The 22,898-nt window shown below is 36.7% G+C and overlaps 1 protein-coding gene and 1 long non-coding RNA gene across 3 annotated transcripts; both read left to right on the plus strand.

Moving 5' to 3' along the window:
* Positions 1-19,876: 19,876 nt before the first annotated feature.
* LOC142539136 (uncharacterized) lies at positions 19,877-20,835 on the plus strand. Of its 2 annotated transcripts, XM_075644416.1 has the most exons (4): positions 19,899-20,000; positions 20,042-20,082; positions 20,187-20,452; positions 20,567-20,835. In XM_075644416.1, the coding sequence occupies exons 1-4, from the start codon at positions 19,970-19,972 to the stop codon at positions 20,745-20,747; spliced, it is 519 nt and encodes a 172-aa protein (XP_075500531.1). In that variant the 5' UTR covers positions 19,899-19,969; the 3' UTR covers positions 20,748-20,835. The 2 variants fall into 2 exon arrangements, with proteins under 2 accessions (XP_075500530.1, XP_075500531.1); XM_075644415.1 differs by having other exon boundaries at positions 19,877-20,082.
* A 1,651-nt stretch (positions 20,836-22,486) lies between these two features.
* LOC142539137 (uncharacterized) lies at positions 22,487-22,898 on the plus strand. The gene is made up of 2 exons (XR_012818833.1): positions 22,487-22,545; positions 22,662-22,898. It is a non-coding gene; the product is annotated as an uncharacterized LOC142539137 (long non-coding RNA).

A 22,898-nucleotide genomic window follows, 5' to 3' on the forward strand; every position in this document is an offset into this window, starting at 1 on the left:
CGAAAACTATTTCTGAACAGATTGAGTTAAGAGAATAGTTGCTTGGAATTTCAGCTCAATAAAGTTAGTGAATTGTGCTAAAGTTTGTTTGTGAAAAGAGTTGTATTAACCAAATCTTTTAGTGAGATCTTTCTTAAAATAGAAGGAAAGACGCAGAAGATTTATCTATAAACAAACTCCTGCTCTTATTTACTTTGAGTCACTTATCTTATCTTATCTGATCTGATCTGATTTGAGTATATTGCTCACTTTGTATATTGAGTTATTCCATACTGCATCAGTTTAGTTGCTCTACATACTAAGTTTAATTGGAAAATCGACTTTAGATGTTCACACGATTTAAAGTTGACAAAAACTAGCATAATATTTTAAAGTGTTTATTCACCCTCCCCTAAACACATTTTCGAATCCTAACAAGTGGAATCAGAGCAGTTTTTTCCGATCTCTTAATATCTGATATACTTCTATGGCTTCTTTTAATAAAATGCATGTGTTTTCAAAAGAAAAATATGATGACTGAAAAATTCTAATGCAGGCACATCAGTCAGCTCAAGACGATAACATGTGGTATGAAACGTCCATTACTTGTTTTTTTAAAAAATATACTAGAATTTTTCTTACTTTCTTTTCTTAAATTACTTTAGGCCGAATATACTTATATATATAAATACTTTGTGCCATTTAAAATAACATCACCGACTTAGTAGTTGAAAATCCAAAACGCATTACAAAACATAAAATCGTAGGATGTCATTCAAACCTAAAACTAGTATGTTGGGATCAGGAAAGAGTTTAGGGGTGAGGGGGGGGGGGGGTAAATGAACTCTTTCAAATTTTCTGAACTAAAATAAGTTTTCAAGCATTTTTAGGCGGTTGAAAATTCTTTCTCAAACGGTTGGAAACTTGAACCACTAATGAGTGCGGAAAACAGTTCACAATTTCCAATGACAGTTCAAACACTTTTGGCAAACTTAATAAATTGCGGTTAAAAAAGTAAGAGCTTGCGATAAGTATATAACACAAGATTTTTATGGATGTTCGGAGATTGAATACTCCTACGTCACCCCTTCTTCCTTTTCCAGGAAAGATTCCACTAAAAGACTTTGGCTTTACAACGTATTTGCAACAGCCCACTCCAATCAGGACTTATCACACTGCCTGTATTGGAACTCTTAGTGATCACTTTACACTTCTGGATATTAAGAACACTCAGTTCACTAGATAAAAAGACCTGATCTAATAACCAAAAGGTTACTGATGAGAATAGACGGTTTGGTGTGAGTAGCACGAAAATGATCCTAAGATGATCAAATGATTTTCTGTTGAAAGCGTACTGATTAAGCGAAGAAGTATGTAAACTTTTAGGAGTGCTCGGAGATCTTTTCAAGTATGCAAGCAAGTTGTTATGATTCTATTGTGAGCTGAAAAGATGCCTTTCTGCTAGCACACTCTTCCGTTAATATACACGATTTTCTTAACGGTCAGGAAGGACATAGCAACGTTAACCTGATTCTCTGAACAGATGAGTCGCTGTTGTCTTTATGAGCATTAAATGTTCTTTAATGAACGCATTTAATCTTCCTTTTGCTCAACAGCGTTCTGAAGTGCTTTTCTTGAGGAGTTCCTTTTATAGTAAATGTATTTAGCATCAGAACACGCAGTCTATACTTGGTCTCTCTTCTTTGGGATAGGATCATAAATGCGGATCAATCTTGGAGCAAATGTATATATGTTGACTTCAAGATGGTGTAATACTTTGAATGTATTAAACCGGTCAGAGAATGTCTTTGAGCAATAAATGGTCATTTAAATGATCCGGTTCTGATAAGCGGTTGAAACTCCTTTCAGCTTTGGCCGGTTAGAGAGATACACCATTATTTGAGCTGGATGGTTGAACTGATATATGTCACGCATATGAACCGCAGAGCTGTCTTGTTTTTGTCATACGCCAAAATTCTTGGGGATAATATTTTCTTCAACAATTTCCCACTTTTTGGTGATGACAAAACCCAGCTGGAAGACTATAGTATTTTTTAAGGAGATTTAAAGGAGCGAAAGAATTGTATTTCATTAAGTGAATGAAATTACAATGTTCAAAGTATTTCACAATTGTTCGAGATGACTAATTTCCCTTCTTTGAACCTGATCTTTGTTCTCCAGCTTTAGCTTTGTCTTCCTTTTCTCTTGACTCACGTAATTCCTTCATTACAGATAGTTTTGCATCTTGAATTGCCTTTTGCCGCTCTCTTTCCCACTTTTTGACATCACCGTGAACGAGGAAAGTTATAATTTCTGCAAGCTGAGCACCTTAGGCATCGAGGCGTTGTTCTAGATTTGACTGAAGACGAGTCATTTGCTCCGAAAGGCCAAGGCACATGTTGAGATGTTTAGAGTTGTGTTTGGCTTGCTTGATAGAGAAAATTGTTTCTATTGAGGAAATATCAGTCGAAGAGCCGACTTTACTGATTGAAAGTCCTTTTGTAGATCAGATTGTCTGTAATTGAGCGCCAAAATTGATTGATCCATAGTGATCAATCTTGCCAGAATTCGCTGTTGACAGCTTTCTTCTAGAGCTTCTTCTTGAGATACATGTTCTTCATGTTTGTCTTCTCCAGATAGTAAGCTGTGCTCGAGAGAGACCAATTGAGAGGAGGGCAACTTTTCAGCAATTTGTAACGGTTCTGGCTCATGTAGTTCAGCTGTAATATTCTCAATGATCTGATTAATATCCTCAGTGGAGGCAGAGCTTTTAGAGCCGGTTTCAGTTGGTGCCTCAGGCTGAGCTGGCGTTGTATGCAATTCCTTGGGGGATTTCAACAGCTGTTCTGAAGGAGCTGTTGAATCATCCTTGGTGGGATCGACTGGTGAAGAGACTGATTGATCTTGAAAAATGACAGCTTTATCAAAGTCAGATAAAAACTTCTCTGCCTCATCAACAGAAACAGTTTTAGAAGCCGAAGGATCAAGTGGATGCAGTTGGATAGATTGATCCATGGCAGAGATTTTTCGAGACTCAGATGGAATGTCGATGGTAATCTGATGACTCTGTGTTTCAGCACTTGGAAGGTCTTCAGCCGTGATTTTTGTTGTAGGAAGAGGCATATTGGTTTCTTCATCACCCGGTTGAGCTGTCATGGTAAGTACTGGTGAAGAAGGTTTAGCGATTATACCGGGAGAAATAGATGAGGAATCCTTTTTAGCAAGGATGGCTTGACACTGTTCGGAGCTCAGATCTTCATGAATGTCCATTAGAGAGTCTAACTTTGTTTGATCTGTGACAACTGGGAGATTAAGATCATGTCGCATTTGAGCGACTCTCATAGCCAATGACAACGCGTCCATCTCAAGTTGAGAGATGACTGCGAAATCATCCTTGGCTGTAGGACAAAAAGGGTCAAAATTATTTCTTTTCAACCGTATGATGATTCGGAGAGTGCTTTCTTTCATTTGAAGTTCTAGAAAGTCTCGTCGTTGAAGAGCGGTTTGAATATCAGCCGTTTCTGTCCATTCCAAAATGGACCGCTCCAGCTTAGCAGCTGCTTTTATTTTGCCGGTTTCAAGTGGCGAATCAAAAGTTACTGCAGTCCGATATTTAACCCGTCTGTCAAACATCTTTATCTTTTTCTGGACAGCCTCATTTACACGCTCGCTTGCGAGTACTATGGCCGTATGAACTGCATTGTTTTGAGGTGGATTTTCAATCATCACCTGTTTGCCCTTCTCTGAAGATAGAATAACGGAAAGTCCAGAGTAGGATGACTCAATCTCTGGTTCTCTAATTTGAATCCCTTTCAACTTAGTGACTGAGATTGTAGGGATTGGGGCAGGAACGAGTGGTGTAGAAAGATGTTTGACCAATCTTATCTTTGTTGGTTATGCAGTTCTCTTTTTCTTAAAAACTTGAGCAACTGGAACGTCATCTTTGGACTCATCATCGGAGCTTGTTTTTAGAACTAGCTTCCTCTTGGTTTCCTTGGCGATTGAAATGGTTTTGGATGATTTCTTTTGTTTTACAAAATCTTCCCCAGTTTCAGTCTTGATGGAGACTATCTCCTCAGCCGGTCGATTCTTTTGGATACATTTTTCAACCGATACCCAATTGAAGAGCTTAGTTTTGCCAACTTCTATCATATCAACCGGTTGAACCCCGGCATTGATCAGCATGTGGCAGATTGGAACCGCAAACCCTTATGATTGGTTTTCTTTGGTGATCATGGCCACCAATATTCTGAAGTGAACATCGGACCAGTTAACTTACAATTTGGATGAGATAGTGGCCATAACAAGAAATTTCTCCAAAGTGATTTTAGCATAAGCACCGGCTTTGGCAAGCAGTCCTTTGGCGACGATATCTGCTAGCAGTCTGTATTCAATCTTTAAGTCGCGTTTTTGACAAGTTGGATGTGAAATTTGAGAGTCTGTGTCTGAGAAAGCACTACGCCATATATCAATATTTCCATTAGGCAGTGTAGAGAAATCAGTTACTCCTTCCGTGGGTAGGCTGAACAATTCAGCAAACATCTTCTGTGTGAACAGAAGTTTTTTGTTTTGGACGACAAAAATAATTTCGCCGTTCTTTATGTGCGCAGACTCGAAGAATTCCTTCAGCAGTATGTCAGAATATTTATAGCTGCAGCCCAGAAAGAAGCGAAGCCCAGAATGTTCTATTGTGCGAAACATGGCTTGCATCGATTTCTTGGGCATGGCAAATATTGACGCGTAGTTAACAGCTATTGTGTTCTGAGCAATGGAGGCCGCCATTTTCTTGATATACCGAGAGGGTTTGAATTCAGCACCTGCAAGTTAGATGAGAATGCGATGGAGTTGCAATAGCAAGGCAAGCTCAGCGAGGTTGAAAATGTAGAGTATGCATGCACGGTTTAGATATTCACCAGTCAGTCCATGTGGAGGACTGTTAGTGGAGAGAATTTTGTAATAATTTTTTTGAAAAATTTGAGCGGCGGTAAAATAATTAATTTGAAATTTCAAAAGTAAAAACTGTCACGTCAGTCAGAAGCAGTCGAAAAGTTTGAGTAATTTTTACGCAATGACGTGGAAGTATCTCGCCCAATTAAAATGAACCGTATGCGTAATGTAGTTAGAAGAAAACGGTTGAGAAGTCTATTTAATTAATGACTTAACCATTTTTCCCCCTAAACAGGTGGATTGAAGACTAATCCTGGATAATGAACCGTCAATGGCTTAGACAGAAAGCCTCTTTAAATCCTAGTGTTTGTCAATATGAGAGAGACCCTTCAATCACTTTATCTATAAAGACAAGTAGAGGGGTTAGTTTTACACACAACAAATATCAAAATGGCGAAAAAAGGCAGTTCAAGTGAGCCAGATCTTGTGAAAGAATTTATTGAGTTGATGTTAGCTTCCCGCAAGGTTGCTCTTGAAGATAGCGTTTTTGAGAAAACGCCTGGCAGTCTGGACAAAGGTTGAAGAGCTTCGGTCCTCCATTGATGGAGGACTAGGTGTTACTGCTAAGGAGATGTCACTTCTGAAGAAATATCAGCGACTCCTTTATGTTGCTGATGCATCATACGTTTTCTCTAATGATGGCGTTTACCTCCTCATGCTCTTAAAAGAGCAGAGGACTCTGAGGAAGATTGCTTCCTCAGATGACTTTTTACGTACCTCCACCGGTAAGCTGACCGCTTGGTTGCGCAACTGGTTGAGGGCGGTAGAAGATGAAGTTAGGGATGTACAATGCCGTCTGTTTGTTCAATAAATTATTTCTATTTTGTATTACCAACTGTCTCTGTTTATTTCCTGCAATACAAGCTAAACACACACAAGAACTAAATACATCAAGATAAATCAATTAATCCAAGCATATTGCGAAAATGAGAGAACTTAGCCTCTGGTAATGGTTTTGTGAAAATATCGGCAGTTTGTTGATCCGTATGAACATATTCAAGCCGTATTTCTTTCTTCATGAAGTGTTCTCGGATGAAGTGATGTCTGATATCAATATGTTTTGTCCGAGAGTGCATAACTGGGTCGTATGTGATTGCTATTGTGCTGGTGTTATCGCAGAAAATGGGTGATTCAGTAGCTTGGATGCCATAAATTTTTAATTGTTGTTGTATCCAAAACATCTGAGCACAGCAACTTCCAGCCGCAAGATATTCCGCTTCAGCGGTTGATGTAGCAATTGACGTTTGTTTCTTACTGAGCCATGATATCAACCGTTTGCCTAAAAATTGATATGAACCGCTCGTACTTTTTCTGTCGACCTTGCACCCAGCATAGTCTGCGTCTGAGTACCCTACAAGATTAAGACTTGAATCTTTGGGATACCAAAGACCCACATTAGCAGTTCTTTTAAGATATTTAAGTATAACTTTAGAGGCAACAAAATGAGATTGCATAGGTTTAGCTTGAAACCGTGCGCATAAACAAACCGCTAACATAATGTCCAATCGGCTGGCAGTCAAATATAGCAAAGAACCTATTAACCCTCTGTACATTTTTGTGTCCACAAGGATTCCCCCTTCATCTTTATCCAGTTTAATTGATGAGCTCATTGGAGTGGAAGCTTGAGAGCAATTTTCCATGCCGAATTTCTTTAGCATATCTCGAGTGTATTTGGCTTGATTGATAAATATTCCAATTTTGGACTGCTTGACTTGCAGTCCTAAAAAGTAATTTAATTCGCCCATCATGCTCATCTCAGATTGCTCCTGCATCATCTTAGAGAATCTCTCACATAGCTTAGTGTTAGTTGATCCAAAAATAATATTGTCCACATATATTTGTACAAACATTGAATGATCATTTTTTGAGAATGTAAACAATGTTTTATCAACTGTTCCAATTGAGAAACCATGATTAAGCAAGAATTTGATTAATGTGTCATACCATGCTCTTGGTGCCTGCTTCAGTCCATATAGAGCTTTGTCCAGTTTGTAAACATAATAAGGAAAATTGTGATTAATAAAACCAGGTGGTTGTTCTACATGAACTTCCTCATTTAATAATCCATTCAAAAATGTAGATTTAACATCCATTTGATATACTTTGAAATCTTAAATGCTGCAAATGCCAGAAATATTCTTATAGCTTCTAACCTGATGACAGGGGCAAAGGATTCATCAAAGTCTATACCTTCTTCTTGTCTATAGCTCTGAGCTACAAGTCTAGCCTTGTTTCTTATAATCACACCGTTTTCATCCATTTTGTTTCTGAATACCCATCTAGTTCCAATCACATGAGTGTTATTAGGCCGAAGGACTAGATGCCAAACTTTACTTCTTTCAAACTGATTGAGTTCTTCTTGCATGACCTCTATCCAATTTGAGTCAAGTAATGCATCATCAATTTTCTTAGGTTCTATCTGAGAAACAAATGCATCATGCATAACTTCATTTAACATTTTATTTCTAGTTCTAAGATGAGCAGTAGGGTTACCGATGACCAGCTCAAGTAGATGATCCTTTTTCCACTGGAGACATGGTCCATATGGATTTAGTTCGGTAGGTTGAATAATTCCTTCTTCTTGCTCCAGTGCTACTTCCATCTGCGTTTGTTGGATGTCCTCTGGTTCGTTCACCTGTTGAGTTTGTTCTTGAGCGGTTGGATTTTCTTTTGATGTGATTCCCCCTATTTTTCTCAGATCTACCTCATCATTACTGCTTGCTTCAAGGTTAGTTGCTTCAAGATTATTTATTAAATCATGTATACTGTTACTATTGTTGTCATGACATATAGATGATTCATCAAATACAATGTGTATAGACTCTTCAACAGTGGGAGTTCTTTGGTTATAAACTCTGTATGCTTTGCTCACTGCTGAATATCCTAAAAAGGTGCCATTATCACCTTTAACATCAAAAGCGTTGAGATGTGTTTTGCCATTAATGTGAATGAAACACTTACAACCAAGGATGCGAAAGTATCCAACTTCTGGCTGCTTGCCGGTCCAAATTTCATATGGAGTTTTCTCATGATTCTTATTGATCATGGACCGGTTTTGAGTATAATAGGCTGTATTGATGGCTTCAGCCCAAAACCTTTGTGACATACCAGATTCGGCTAACATGGTTCTAGCTGCTTCCTTCAATGTGCGGTTTCTTCTTTCAGCTACTCCGTTTTGTTGAAGTGATCTCGCTGCTGATAATTCATGTTTTATGCCATGATCTTCAAGATAGGATGACATATCGGTTTAGAAATTCAGTTCCTCTGTCACTCCTGATTCTGTCAACTGCTTCACTTTTCTCGTTTTGAAGTCTTTTGAGCAGTTTGATTAGTTGATCAGGGGTTTGGCGTTTAGAGTGTAGAAATATTACCCATGTAAATCTGGAGAAATCATCAATTGCTATGAGAGTGTATTTCTTTCCCCCTAAGCTTGTTACGGGTATTGGTCCGAACAAGTCCATATGAAGAAGTTCCAGGCATCTTGCTGATGAGTTTCTTCGTTTGCTTTTGAATGTTGATCGGACTTGTTTACCTAACTGACAAGCATTGCAAATTCTATCTTTGGCAAAATCAATGTTAGGCAATCCAGATACTAATTTGAGTTTGCTGATAGTAGCAATAGATTTGAAATTTAGATGATTGAGTCGCTTATGCCAAAGCCAATTTTTATTTCCATTTAAGGCGACAAAAAAAGTAGGTGTGCTAAGACAGTTATCATTCCATTTAACTTTATATGTATTTTGCTCTCTATGACTAGTTAACATGATATTACCTGCAACGGTTTTGACAGTACATATGAGTTTTTGAAATTCTACGGTGTAACCACTGTCACACAGTTGGCTTATACTTATCATATTATAACATAGATTTTCTACAAGAAGTACATCTCTAATAATAATTTTTCCGTGGATAATCTTACCCTTACCAACTGCTTTACCTTTAGAATTGTCACCGAAGGTGATTGTTGGACCTTTGTAGATGATTACTTCTGACAGGAGATCTTTGTTTCCAGTCATGTGTCTAGAACAGCAACTATCCAGGAACCAGATTGATTCCTCCAGGTTCTTCTTTTTAGACACCTATCATTATTGAAAAGAGACATTGGTACCCTTTCCTATTTAGGACCTGAGCTTATTAGACCCTTAGGGATCCACACTTGAATTATCCTGAAGGATTTTTCATGATGTGTCCTAAGGAGAGAGCTGTTATGTGCATAATCAGGTGGTGTATGCAGTGTCTTTTTCTTTCCAGTATGTTGTTTAGACCATATGTCATTGTCACTCAACCGGTATCTCTTTTGAACAGGTCGGCTATTGTGGTAATGGTTCGGTCTATTTCTTGAATGATTTCCGGTTGACCCTGACTTTCTGCTGGCCCAACCTGAACCGTTGTGAACGGTTGTATTAGGCCTGCGTCTGAGCCATGATCGGTTGGTTTTAGCATTCTCAATTTCGACGTATCCTAAACCACACCGCCTTCTGTTATTTTCAAGATTTACATTCTGAGTGCCTTGATATTCAGGTTTCTCATGTTCATATACCGTACTAGATCTGACAAATTTAATTGGTTTTAAATTGCCTTTTTCTAGTAGCAGTTGAGTTTGTGCTCCTGAGGTGCTGCATTCATTAATGCTATAACCTAGCCCGGTTCTGTCTCCGGCTGGCTTCTGCATTTCCTGCATCCTATTCAGAGAAACAGAGGACTTGTTCCAAGTGTTAACTGTATTTATCAACCGTTTGTTTTCTTTCAAAGTAGCATGGAACAATCTTCGCAGATCATCATTCTCAGTCGTTAGCAGACTTAACTTTACTCTCAAACCGTTAACCTCTTTTTGATGCGAACAACTAGAGAGAGTTAACTTGTTTTCCAAGTTTTGTTTTTCTGTTTTGGCTTCATTGAACTGCTGTGATAGCCTCTTAAACTCATCTACGATGTCGTGAAGTGCAGTGACAAGATCTACTCGTGTGACTTAATCAGAGTTAAAGTCAAATACCATTTCATCAGTAGATTCTTGATCTTCTTTGGCCATGAGACACTCTACTTTCTCATCTTCGCTTTCACTTGAAGATTCTTCAGAAATTGATCTTTCAGATTTTGATTCAGCCCATTTGCCTTTGTCTTCTTCTGCAACTAGCACTCGCTGACTCTTCTTTTTGATGAATCTTTTTTTGTCTTTAACTCGTCTTCTGTTACCTGATTTCTTTCCATCTTTTCTTGGCATGTTGCATTCTACATTAAAGTGTCCTCTCTTTCCATAGTTAAAACAAGCTTGACCATCATCAGTATGTTCCTTGTTGAAATGAGGTTTATTCATCTGTGATTGATTCTTACGCATGAATTTACTGAATTTTTTAACGAATAAAGACATGGTTTCATTGCTTAATTGCTTGACCGATTTCTTACTTGAGGACTCTTCGACCGGAAGAGTCACTATGGTAGCTGGCAGTGCCTTTGTTTGTTGCGATGTGGATGGATCCTTTTCAGTTCGTATTCCTAGCTCGAACTCATACGCTTTAAGGTCGGCGAAGAGATCATGAAGTTCCAGTTTGTTCAGATCTTTTGATTCTCGCATTGCTATAGTCTGTACATCCCATTCTCTGGGAAGAGCTCGCATGACCTTTAAAGAAATTTCTCTGTTGGAATATTCTTTTCTGAGTAAGGTGAGTTCGATGATGATACTGCTGAATCGTTCGTCAAATCCTGCAAGAGTTTCTCCTGGCTTCATCTTTGCGTTGTCAAACTTCTGGATAGCAACAGTCAACTTGTTTTCCTTATTCTGATCATTGCCTTCGCATACACTAGTAGAAAAATCGGAATTTACTTCGGCATGCGTTACTGCGGCAATAATAAATTACGAATTAATACATTAACAATAACTTCAGTAATAACACAAGCGAAGTAAAATAATATATTTTACTTCGGATGTTTAAAAACACGGGCTTCACTATATTTTTTTATTATATTTTACTTCGGCATATCAATGTTGATGAAGTAAAAAATAAGGAAAATAAGTTCATACTGAAGTAATAAAATGAACCGATAAGTTTAATTAAATATTTAATATATATCGATTATATCATATATTCCTTCGATCAGAGACGTACGCGAGCTCATTCGATCTATCCACATTTTCCTTGAAAATTAACCTTAACACCACCGCCGTTCCACTCACCGCTGTTCGCTTCGAACCACCAACACCACCGCCGTTCCAGTCACCGAGAGAGAAGCAAAACCCACCACCACCACCACCTTTCAAAGCACTGAGACGGAAGAAGCGACTGAGATACACAACCGCCGTCCCCTGCGCCTTTGTTTCTTCTCCATTTTGACTGGAACGATATTGCTTTACCTGTGTTAGTCCGTCACCAGTTTCCCGAGGTATGGTATTGATTGGGACGATAATTGGTTAATTTCTTGTTGTCGACTTGGTTGTCCGTCTCTGGGTTACTAATTTTCGGCGTTGTCTAAAATATATGTTGTCCCATTCTTGTTACGCATTGTCAGATTTTCGGTTTTTCTAACTTATATGAACTGTGTGTTGAGGACTGGACATGACGGTGTTTGTTAGTCATTGTCTCCGTCGAACTTTTTTGTTTTTCTAACTTATATGCATCTGTGTGTTGAGGCTTTTCCAATCGTGCTATGAAGAGATATCCATTTTTCTTTACTAATTTTCTTGATTAAAATGTCTACTTACCAATGTTGCTCTATTATCATCAATTTATAGTCATGTTTCGTTTTTTTTGCGTTCAACAAATTAAATTGAAAATGACATTATTAAATATAATATTTTCAGGTTTAGATCAAATTTATTGTTATATATTTCTGGTATTTTGTTGTATTGAAATGGATAAATCTTGGATTCACTTGGATAGAATGTCAAAACAGTACGAGGAGGGTGTGGAACTGTTTATCAGAGGTTGTTTAGAGAATCCCCATATTGACCCCAATTTAATTCATTGTCCTTGTTGCAAATGTAAAAATCTTAAAAAAAGACCAGCTAAGTCTGAAACGTCTGCTTATTCGTTTTCTTAAAACGTGCTACAAATTTTTTTTTCTAAAACCTCACATAGCATTCGGCCGAATCATAAATATTTTGGAACCATTTTAAAAGTAAAACAACCAACTATTTTATCAACCCAAAAGCATTATTTGAAAAGTATAGCCCATACTATAACCCCTCAAAAATCTCTCATAACATAAATAAAAGTCGTAAAAATATCTTTAACAACACTTAAAATCATGAATCGTAACTAGTGCGGAAAACTAGCGTCGGTCCTCGGGTTATGTGCACCTTCAGTCCAGTCAGATCAACCATCAAGACCTCCCTAAACATTATTATCATAATCACCTGCATCAATCCTAGTGAGTCTAAAGACTCAACACGTCATATTCTTGATAACGAGTAATACGTAATACAGTTAACATATAACAGTGAAAAATACTTGTACTTAAAATATCGTTTTCATGAAGATGCATAAACATAAACATTTTCGTAAACATTTTCATGATGCATAAAACATTTTCATAAAAAAATAAACATATTCATATTCATACTCGTATTCATATCCATATGCATATCCATATTCGTATCCATATTCATATTCGTATTCATGTTCATGTTCGTGTTTGTTGAATTCAGATCGTGATTGTGACTCGTATTCTTGTTCATATTGGGCGATGGATCCATCTAAAGAAAACCACAGTACTGGGCGGCGGGGACACCAGCGACACTCTCACCCGTCAACTGGGCCTTGGCCAACGTATTAACATATTCGTATTCATATCACGTATTCGTATTCGTATCCGTATCCAAGGAAACACGATCGTCGGGCTCCCACTGAGACCATAACCCTCACGATATTTCCAACATGTAGTAGTCACAATCCCTTCACGTCCTTCAACATGTTATCATCACTTAATAAAAACATGCATAATATCATTTTTATTTTGAAACCAAGCATGCAACATATCTTTTAAATGTCCAATTTAATCCTAAATAATCCATGACATTTAAAAATCATATTTCAACATGTAAAAATTCATAAACATGTTACATAATCATATTATCATATAAAACAGCAATTAGGGCACTGCCATGACGTTTACTAATTCCTAGGTGTAAAAAGACCATTTTACCCCTAGACGTAAAATTTCACGTTTTTGACTTTTTCTTAATTTCATTGACTCTAACATGTCCCAAATAATTATTTAAGCTTACATGAATTTCCTCATATTTTTATTTAGCCTAAATCGAGAACTTTTAAATTAATCTTTAAATGTGACGTATATTAGTTTTAATCCCGAATTAAACAATACCTTAATATAAAATTCCCAAATTGAAAACTTAGACTTATAATAATTATTTAAGCTTAAACCTAATTTTTCATAATTTTATAAAGCTTAAAACTAGGCGTTTCCCGATTCTTTTTTTAAACTTAGACATACTTCCCGGTTTTGACTCGTATGGACTCGAAACTTCTCGAAACCTTACCAAAATTTACCCAAAGCTTCCTAACACATAACTAAGCCTTGTTGAACTCAATTCAAGCCCATAAAATCCATGGAACCCGCCCCTACAGCTGCTGGTTTTTCTGCATGGGTGTTCTAGTCCTAATAGGACTCTAACTCCTCCTATTTCGGTTCCAGCCCCTAACCGCTTGGTCCAAGACCTGGTCGACCCTCCTAGGACTTAGAACAACTCCTGAGCAAGCAGCTGGATCAGGCCCCACGTCCCAAAAGAGCCCAGCCTTGCAACCCGTCACCATAACCATGCGCAGCCCCCCCATAATATGCAGTTTTCCTTCAAACTACTTCACCCTACTGTCCAGCCCTTAAAACTTCATCTATGGGTCCTTAAATCTTCTGGAAAACATCCCTTGTGATGCCCCTATCATGGCAGTCTCTTTGTGCAAAGTTATCACAAGTTTTGGATCACACAAACATGCTTTAAACCTATATATATGTATAAAAACGAAAATAACGAAATAGATACTTGATTTTCATGCCAATCATAATTAAATACATATTAGGGTGTGATTGATGAGAAAAGAAAGAATTATGGCGTGCCTTTGCGTATTTTACGCACGATAAAACGTTGACGAATCGAAGAACGATGGCGAGGAGACGACGGCTAGAAAACCTTAGCAAAACTTGAAGCTTTTCCCCCTTGGTTATTTGGTGTGTGCCATATATTTGAATTTGAGGGGAGAGTTTTGATTGAATTGGGGAGGTGGGGCGTGTGATGTAAAGGGTTTGGGGTGGGGTTTTGCACTTTTTAAATACTAAATAAAACACTAATCAAGGTTTAGGCCCATTAGGAAAAATAAATTAGGCCCAATAGCCCATTAGTGCTTAATTAAAATATTAAAAATAATTTTGCTTAAATAAGTTTGTGAATTTAGTAGCAGGGTTGCCAAAACGTTCGTATTTTTTGTTGAAAATCCAACGTCGATAAAATTTACGTCCCGGCGTATAAATTCATCTCAAAACCCTTTATTTTCAAAAATAATAAAAAGCATCACACATATTTTAAATAATTAAAAACAATTAACCACTAAAAACATTTTACGTTTTTCAGCCCTCGGTCTCCGTTCCTCTATCGCAACTTGAATATCCTTTAAAAATACAGTTTTATGCAACCATATAGAAAATATAATTTAAACATGCAAATATGCACAACATAATTAATTTATGCAATTAAAACATTTAATTAAAATACAAGAAAATTTAATAATTGCATGCATGTGGTTCGCGTGGACCTTTAAATTTTCGGGGCGTTACAAAGTCCATTCAAGAGCATCTTTATTTCCATGGTTTTAGTCAAAATTATGTGAATTGGATTTGGCACGGTGAGTCTGCTGAAAGTGACAAAGTAAATTGGAGCACGAACAAGGAGCCAATTGGTAACTATCACGGACACTTTGAAACCACTAATATGTGTGAGGCAGCATATGATAACTATACAGAAAATCCAGAAGTGTTTATGAAATTTTTGGAGGAAGCAGAGAAACCTTTGTATAATGGATGTAAGCGTTACACAAAGTTGAGTGCAATTGTGAAACTATACAACACCAAAGCAAAGCATGGGATGAGTGACGCTTTATTTTCCGATCTACTAATGGATTTTGGGGATATGCTACCAGATAATCACAACCTGCCAACCAAAATGTATGATGTAAAAAAGACATTGAGTTGTTTGGCGTTAAGTCATGAAAAGATTCATGCTTGTTCCAATGATTGCATTCTTTATAGGAAGCAATATAAAGACTGCGTAAACTGCCCTAAATGTGGCTTGTCACGGTGGAAGCTAACCAAGAAGAACGTTGAGAAGAAAGGTGTTCCTGCAAAGGTGTTGTGGTATTTCCCTCCCATACCAAGATTTAAGCGCATGTTTAAATCTCTACATACCTCCAAAAATTTAACATGGCAGGCAGAAACCATAGGAGTTCCCGGTCAGTTATGTCATCCAGCTGATTCACCATCTTGGAAGTTGGTGGATCATATGTGGCCCGACTTTGAAAGTGAACAAAGAAATCTTCGCCTGGCACTTGCAGCTGATGGCATTAATCCTTATAGCAACCTTAGTAGTCGGTACAGTTGCTGGCCAATAATGTTGGTCATCTATAATCTGCCTCCAAACATGTGTATGAAGAGAAAATTCATCATGCTAACTATTCTCATTTCAGGGCCTAAACAGCCAGGAAACGATATAAATGTCTATCTTGATGTGTTAGTTGAAGATTTGCAACGATTGTGGGATGGAGTTGATGGTGTCTATGATGCTTATCGGAGACAATTTTTCACTCTTAAAGCAGTCTTACTATGGACCATCAATGACTTTCCAGCCTATGGTAATCTTAGTGGATGTACTACACATGGTTATTATGCATGCCCAGTATGCAAAGAAGATACTTGTGCAAAGCATTTGGAAAATGGAAAGAAAATGTCATTTGTTGGTCATAGACGATTCCTACCACGGTTTCATCCATATCGAAGGCAAATGAAAGAGTTCGATGGTATGGAAGAACATGGAGAATCATCTACACCATTATCTGGGGTTGCTTTGTTTGACAAGCTTTCTGACATAAGGTGTGTTTTCGGAAAGAAGATTAGTGTGAAAGGTAAAAAGGGAAAGAATGCATAGGACAATAATTTGGAAGATAGTAAAGAAGAAAAAGATTTTGGATCAATAGATTTCAGAAAATTTTGGAAGAAGAAATCAATTTTTTTCAATCTTCCTTATTGGAAACACCTGCATGTTAGGCATTGTCTCGATGTGATGCGCATAGAGAAAAATGTCTTCGAATCTCTCATTAATACTTTGATGAATGTTAAAGGAAAAACCAAGGACAATGTGGCAGCTAGGTTGGACATGGTTCAAATGGGAGTTAGGCCTGAATTGGCACCTAAATTTGGTGAAAAAAGAACATATCTTCCTCCTGCTGCATGCTCATTCACAAAAAAAGAAAAATTACAAGTTTGTCAGTCGATAATGGATATAAAAGTCCCAGAAGGTTTCTCATCGAACCTGAAAAATCTTGTGTCCTTGTCTGAGTTGAAATTGATTGGCTTGAAATCTCATGATTGTCATGTTCTAATGCAGCATTTCCTGTCAATACTCATACGTGATGCGTTACCAAAACATGTTAGATATGCCATCATAAGATTATGCTTCTTCTTCAAAGATATTTGTTGCAAGGTGATAGATGTAGCCAAGTTAGATAAGCTGCAATCTGACTTGGTTGTTACACTCTGCTTATTGGAGCAGTATTTCCCCCTTTCTTTCTTCGATGTGATGCTTCACTTAACAGTTCATCTTGTTCGAGAAGTTCGATTATGTGGACCAGTGTACTTCCGGTTGATGTACCCGTTCGAAAGATCCATGAAGGTGCTTAAGAGTTATGTAGGCAGTCGAAAACATCCTGAAGTTGCATTGTTTAGAGATATTCAGCCGAAGAAGCAATTGAGTTTTGTTCGGAATACCTAAATGACCTTGATCCTATTGGGTTCCCTCAATCAAATTGCGATCCCAAATCAAACATTGCTGGCTTCTTAGCATGCAAAACACCAATTGTAGTGCCACAAGTTGACCTTCAACAAGCACATTTGACTGTGCTGGAAAATACAAAAGAAGTATCTCCCTACATTATGTAAGTGTATTGCATTATTCTATAATTCTGCACCCATGTGATTGTCAATATTTAATATCCAACACAAATTGCTATATAAATATTTCCACAGTGAACATAAATATTTCCTGAAGTCAATGTTTCCGAAAAAAGAGAAAGATGAAAGGTGGATACAAGATGCTCACAATAAGAAGTTCATTGACTGGTTTCGTGCAAAGGTTAGGTGGATAAATCTGCTTTATGCATTTTATGGTGAACAGTTTGGAGCTAGTATTTTAATCACCCTATTCTAATTGTATAAATGTCAGGTGGATGCTGAAATAGATAGCTGCAATGGTGGAACGACATCAACATTGACATGGCTGGCTCATGGTCCACGTGGACAAGTCATTAAGTATAGTAGTTACGTGATAAATGACAATTTATACCAAACAAAGGCACGGGATGATGAGAGAGTTTGCCAAAACAATGGGGTTTCTCTAGTTGCTAGCACCATGCTTGTTTGTAGTGCCAAAGATAAGAATCCCTTGATGACTGATGTGACTTTCTATGGAGTGATTGAAGAAATATGGGAGTTGGACTATCATCAATTTCAAGTTCCTCTTTTCAAGTGTGCGTGGGTTGCAAATGACAAAAGAGTAATCAACAATGATGAATGTGGATTCACCTTGGTCAATATGAACAAAATAGGGCACAAGAATGACTCATTTGTCCTTGCAAGTCAAGTCAATCAAGTCTTTTATATTGATGACCCATTACAAAAAGGGAGGTCAATTGTACTCCCTGTGCCAAATCGATGTTACGAGGGAGATGGTGATGGTTGGACTAGTATTCCTGATTCTCGACCAATTGATGATGTTGATACTCATTGTATTCCAGCTCATGAAAGTTACTTTAGATCAGAAACTGAGGGTGGCTGGGAAACAAACAAGAAAAAATGATGTGTTTCACTTTTATGTCATGTTTTTTGTTATGCTATAAACATAACCTCATTGCTATTATTTATGTCATGTTTATTATTTATGTCAGGTTACTACAAGTCATGTTTATTATTTATGTTATTATTGTTTCTATTATTATTTATGTCATGTTTATACATGTCTTATTAGAATTATTGTTTATGTTATTTTAATTGTTAATGTTATTGTGTAGGTTTTAACATTGGTTTCATTCATGTAAATATGTAGAAAAAGGCTCAATGGGTCGTAAAAAAAAGGACACAAATGCTACAGTTGAGATGATACAAGGAGTACATGATGATAAGCTAAATGAAGTTACTAATGCAGAGCACCCTATACTTACTAATGGAGAAGAACATCCTGTAGATGTGCAGAGGAACAAGCGAGGCCCTACGTTGATGGGTAAACTAATTGCTACTGCCAGATGGGGGAAAAAAGAAAGATTGATTATGATGACATGGGACGGCCAGCATACAATGCAAATGGAAGGGCTTTACAATCATACATTGGTTCTATTGCTAGAGCCATGGTGCCAATCAGTATAAAGTCATGGCCTGAAGTTCCAGAAACCATAAAACAAAAACTGTGGGAAGAGATTTCGGTAAGTACAAGCTTCAATTTGAATTTACAATCATACTTGCACCTCTAAATAATCTGTTTTTGTTGCAGAATGTCTTTGAACTAGCGCCAGAAAGTGAGTATGCTGTGATGAATTCAGCATCTCAGAAGTGGCGATATTTCAAAAACAAATTGACTAATAGATTTTTTTGGCCGAACAAAGATAATCCTGAAAAGTTGATTTCTCCACCAAGTCAGTATCAACTCCCACTAGCGGATTGGAAAGCATTTGTGGATGCGAGACTGGATCCATCATGGGAGGTACTTTAATAATTGATATGTTTCCTCACGAATTTATTAAATTCAATACTTAACTAAACCAACATAATGATGCAGGTTACTCATGAAAAACAAAAACAACGAACCATGCATTGTAAATATCACCACAGAATGTCTCGCAAGGGTTACATCGGCTTGGAGGCTGAACTGGTAAGAAACAGAGCAATATATTTGTAATTTTTAGCATGTTCTTCATGTTATTAAACATATGAATTTTGAAATTGTAGCAGAACAAAAACTTGGTTGCTGAAGATGAGGAAGTTATTAGATCTGTGCTTTGGCGTAAAGCTCGAGGAGACAAATCTGGCAACATAACATGTTCGGAGACATCAGAAGTAGCTGAAAAAATTGTAAATGTTTAGTTTTATTCAATCTCCATATTGCCTAGATAAATAACACTGTAGTTTGTGAATTGATTTGTCATGTCTCCAATTGTAGGATGAAATGTTGGAAAAGAAAAGCAAAGGAGAGTTCAAATCTTCTGGAATGAATGACGTGTTAACCGCTGCCTTAGGAAGCCAAGAACACTATGTAAGGGTTCGAGTGTGGGAGGTTTCGTAAAACCACAAGTATACTTTAAAACTCCAAGAAAGAAGAGAGAAACAATCTCAAAAGCTGTGATTGAAAATGTAAAAGCACAATCGGAGGAGACTAAAAGTTTGAAAGATGAATTGGAGATGCTGAGGTCTCAACTTGCTGCTGTGATTCCATTAATCAATGATCGATCTTCTGAGACTGTAGCATCAAACAAGTTCTCAGGAGTGAAAGACTCAAAATTGTCAGATGATGTGGAAGAAGTTTATGATTGCGGCACTTCAAATACGAAGGTTGCATGTCTCTGAATTTAATGTCAATTAAATTCTATTCACCTCAATTTATAAAAATATATCATGTCTTTTTGTTCTTGAAAGGGGAAAAAATGTCACCTGGCTGTAAAATAACGCGCAAACGTGGTGGCTTATGGCACAATAATATCAGAAGGAGGTCCAAATGTTATGATTCAGCATGTTCCACTTGGGGAAGAGAACTTCAAGGTATCTATTGATGTTGTCTTAGATGAAAAAGCACAGCTTCCGATCCCAATTAAGTTTGGACCAACAATCATCAATGATGCTGTTGGAGTCATTGTTGGTTGGCCTAAAGAGTTGGTTATTTTTCCAACGACAAAGGTACTTTAGGTTTTCATTTGACTTTGTGTTTGCAAATGTCAGATATGTTGCTCGAACAATGTTTTATTTTAAAATACTTGTATGAATAATATTTTAAATTGTAGAGGAAGGGGAAACCTCAATCATTTGTGCTTGCGGATGTTCCTGGTCAGCGCGACAATTTCAAAGAAATTGAGAAAACATTACCCATGTCGTGCAAGTATATCTACTCTCATGTTGTTCGATTGCTGAATGAATCGGATACCATATGCATTGAGTTTGAGGACGCTATGTTTGGACGTCCTAAAAGCATACGGTTGCTAGGAGAAGATATCGTACGCTTTATGGAGATGAGGGAGATAGATACCAGACAAATTTTAGTTTACATGGGGTATATATAATGTCTAACCTACAATATTTATGCATTTATATAATATTTTTTGTGGTACTTGTTCATATTTTGAAAATTTTGTAAACGATATATTTGTGCATCTATATCATGCAGTCACCTCTACAAAGATTTGAAGAAAAAAGACAAGGCTGATTATTTTTCGTTTGTGGATCCCGGTAATATACCTACATGCCCGATTGGCACAGATGGCCGTGACTTATCACAACATATTGCTGACCAGTTGGAAGCAGTGTGTAGAGATAGCATCTGCCTCATCGCATACAACACTGGATAAGAATTTAGTTATTTATAGATTTCTACTTCATGGTAGTCAATGCTGTAATTTCATTTTTTCAGGTACCATTGGATCTTGACAATCGTCAACGAAGATGATATATTTATTGGATTCTACGTCTAACAGGAACCGAGATGATACATGGAAAACTATTGTGACAAAGTAGGTAGTAGCTTATGTTGATTTTGAATACATTAACTTATAAATATGCAAAAAAATAACTTCTTACTATTTAAAATGTAGTGGGGTGAAGATGTACAATGTCTCCAAGGGTATTTCTAAAGGGCCAGGTTTTAAAATATTGACGGTATGTATCGTACTTATTTATGAATACATGAATTGGTAGTGGTTATTAATTAGATTGTGATTGTTGCATTAACTTTTCAATTCCATTATAGAGTAATCTGAAACAAAGTGGTTCAGTTGAGTGTGGATATTGTGTGATGAGGTACATGAAAGAGATAGTCGATTGCGATGATCCACAGTTGGAGAAGACGGTGAGTTTCTTCTTGGGATAAATTTGTTGATTGATTGAGATGAATTGTTGTCATTGGGATATAATTTATTGTTGAGATAATGTGTTGCCATTGGGATATATTTTATTGTTGAGATAATTGCTTGGGATGAATTTTTGTCATTGTGATATATTTTATATTAGTGATAAAAAAAAGGAAATTTTGTTCCTGATTTTCATATCTTCTGTGTTGTAATCTTAAGGTTTTGTGTTTATTCTGTTTATTGCTGATATATGTTTTGGTTAAAATACTTTATTTTAATTTGTTTTATTTGGTGGGTTGTTGGTTTTATCAAGAAATTTGAATCCCAGAAATCATATACGGAAGTATGATTCTGGACTGTAAGTGTTGTCTTTTTTTCAAGATTCTTGTATCGTTTCCAAGTGGCACAAATTCAATCTGTTCTTACTTTTAAGTTGAATTTTGCTTCTTGAAACAAGAAGTTGGGTTGCTTCAGATTTTGTTGGAGTTTAAGGTGATCTGGTTTTGTCTTTTCCTGTTTTTTTGGTCTATATCTGTTCACGCAAATGTAAATGCAACTAACCATCTTGAAGGAATTGACTGACTCTTAACATTGGTTCCCTCATATCGGATTGAACTCGAGACTCTTGTTGTCTGCATTTATTGGTACATTCATCATGTTAATCATATCAAAATTGTCTAATATATTAATTCTTTTACGTTAATCCTCAAATTAATATGGTTTTACTTTTTTGTGACAGCTTGTTCTTCGAAAAAAAATATATTGTACACGGGAAATTCTTATAATTGTTTTTAAGCATGGGTTAATAATATTTGTGTTCCAAGATTAAGTTTTAATTTTCCTAGCTAGCTTGGCGGCTCATCCAGCCTTACATTTTTTATGTTTTAATAATTATAATTGACACATATTTGCAGAGGCATATCCGAGTCTAGGGCGCGCATTTCCTCACCGGAAATTAATGACAATTTATGCCTTTTGTTTGTGTTTTGTATGCTTTCGGTTTGATGTGTTATATATGTGTGCGTTACTGGTCCATGGATAAATAAATTTGCTTGGTGTTCGATATGCTACATCATTTTTCTATTTGGGTGGTGACTTGTTTCAAGTTTTGTGGTTTTTCGAAATTATTTATATAATATCTTGATTAAATTTGTTTAGTAAGTGCAATTGTCTTTATGCAATTGGGGTAATCTGTAATGGATGTAGACTAGATGAAAACAACAGGCGCTATCTCAGCTTGGAGAGTGGTGACATGTTATGAATTTTTATCCGGTGTTATTTCAAGATGCAAATGAAATAAGTTCGTACTTTCAAATGAAACATGCCTCTACAAGTACTGATATATTTTATATTTGTGAATTTTTATTTGAAATAGAAGAATCTAATATATTTTCTTTTTCAAATTTCAGTTTGCAGGATGCATCAAGAACCAATATTACACCTAATGTCAATATGACGAGGTCAGAAGTGAATGGAGTGAATTTGTTTACTCCTATGTAGGTGCTTAGATAGATGGTGTATGTTGGGATAAATATTTTGTTTGTCATTGTGGATTTTTGGATATACTTTTGGTTTTGTGGATACATTTTTTGGGTTACTTGTGGATTGATGAATATGTAATTGTGGATTCGTGGATATTAATCATTTTTAGAT

This window comes from Primulina tabacum, chromosome 3, assembly GCF_025594145.1.
Source record: "Primulina tabacum isolate GXHZ01 chromosome 3, ASM2559414v2, whole genome shotgun sequence".
Lineage (NCBI taxonomy): Eukaryota > Viridiplantae > Streptophyta > Magnoliopsida > Lamiales > Gesneriaceae > Primulina > Primulina tabacum.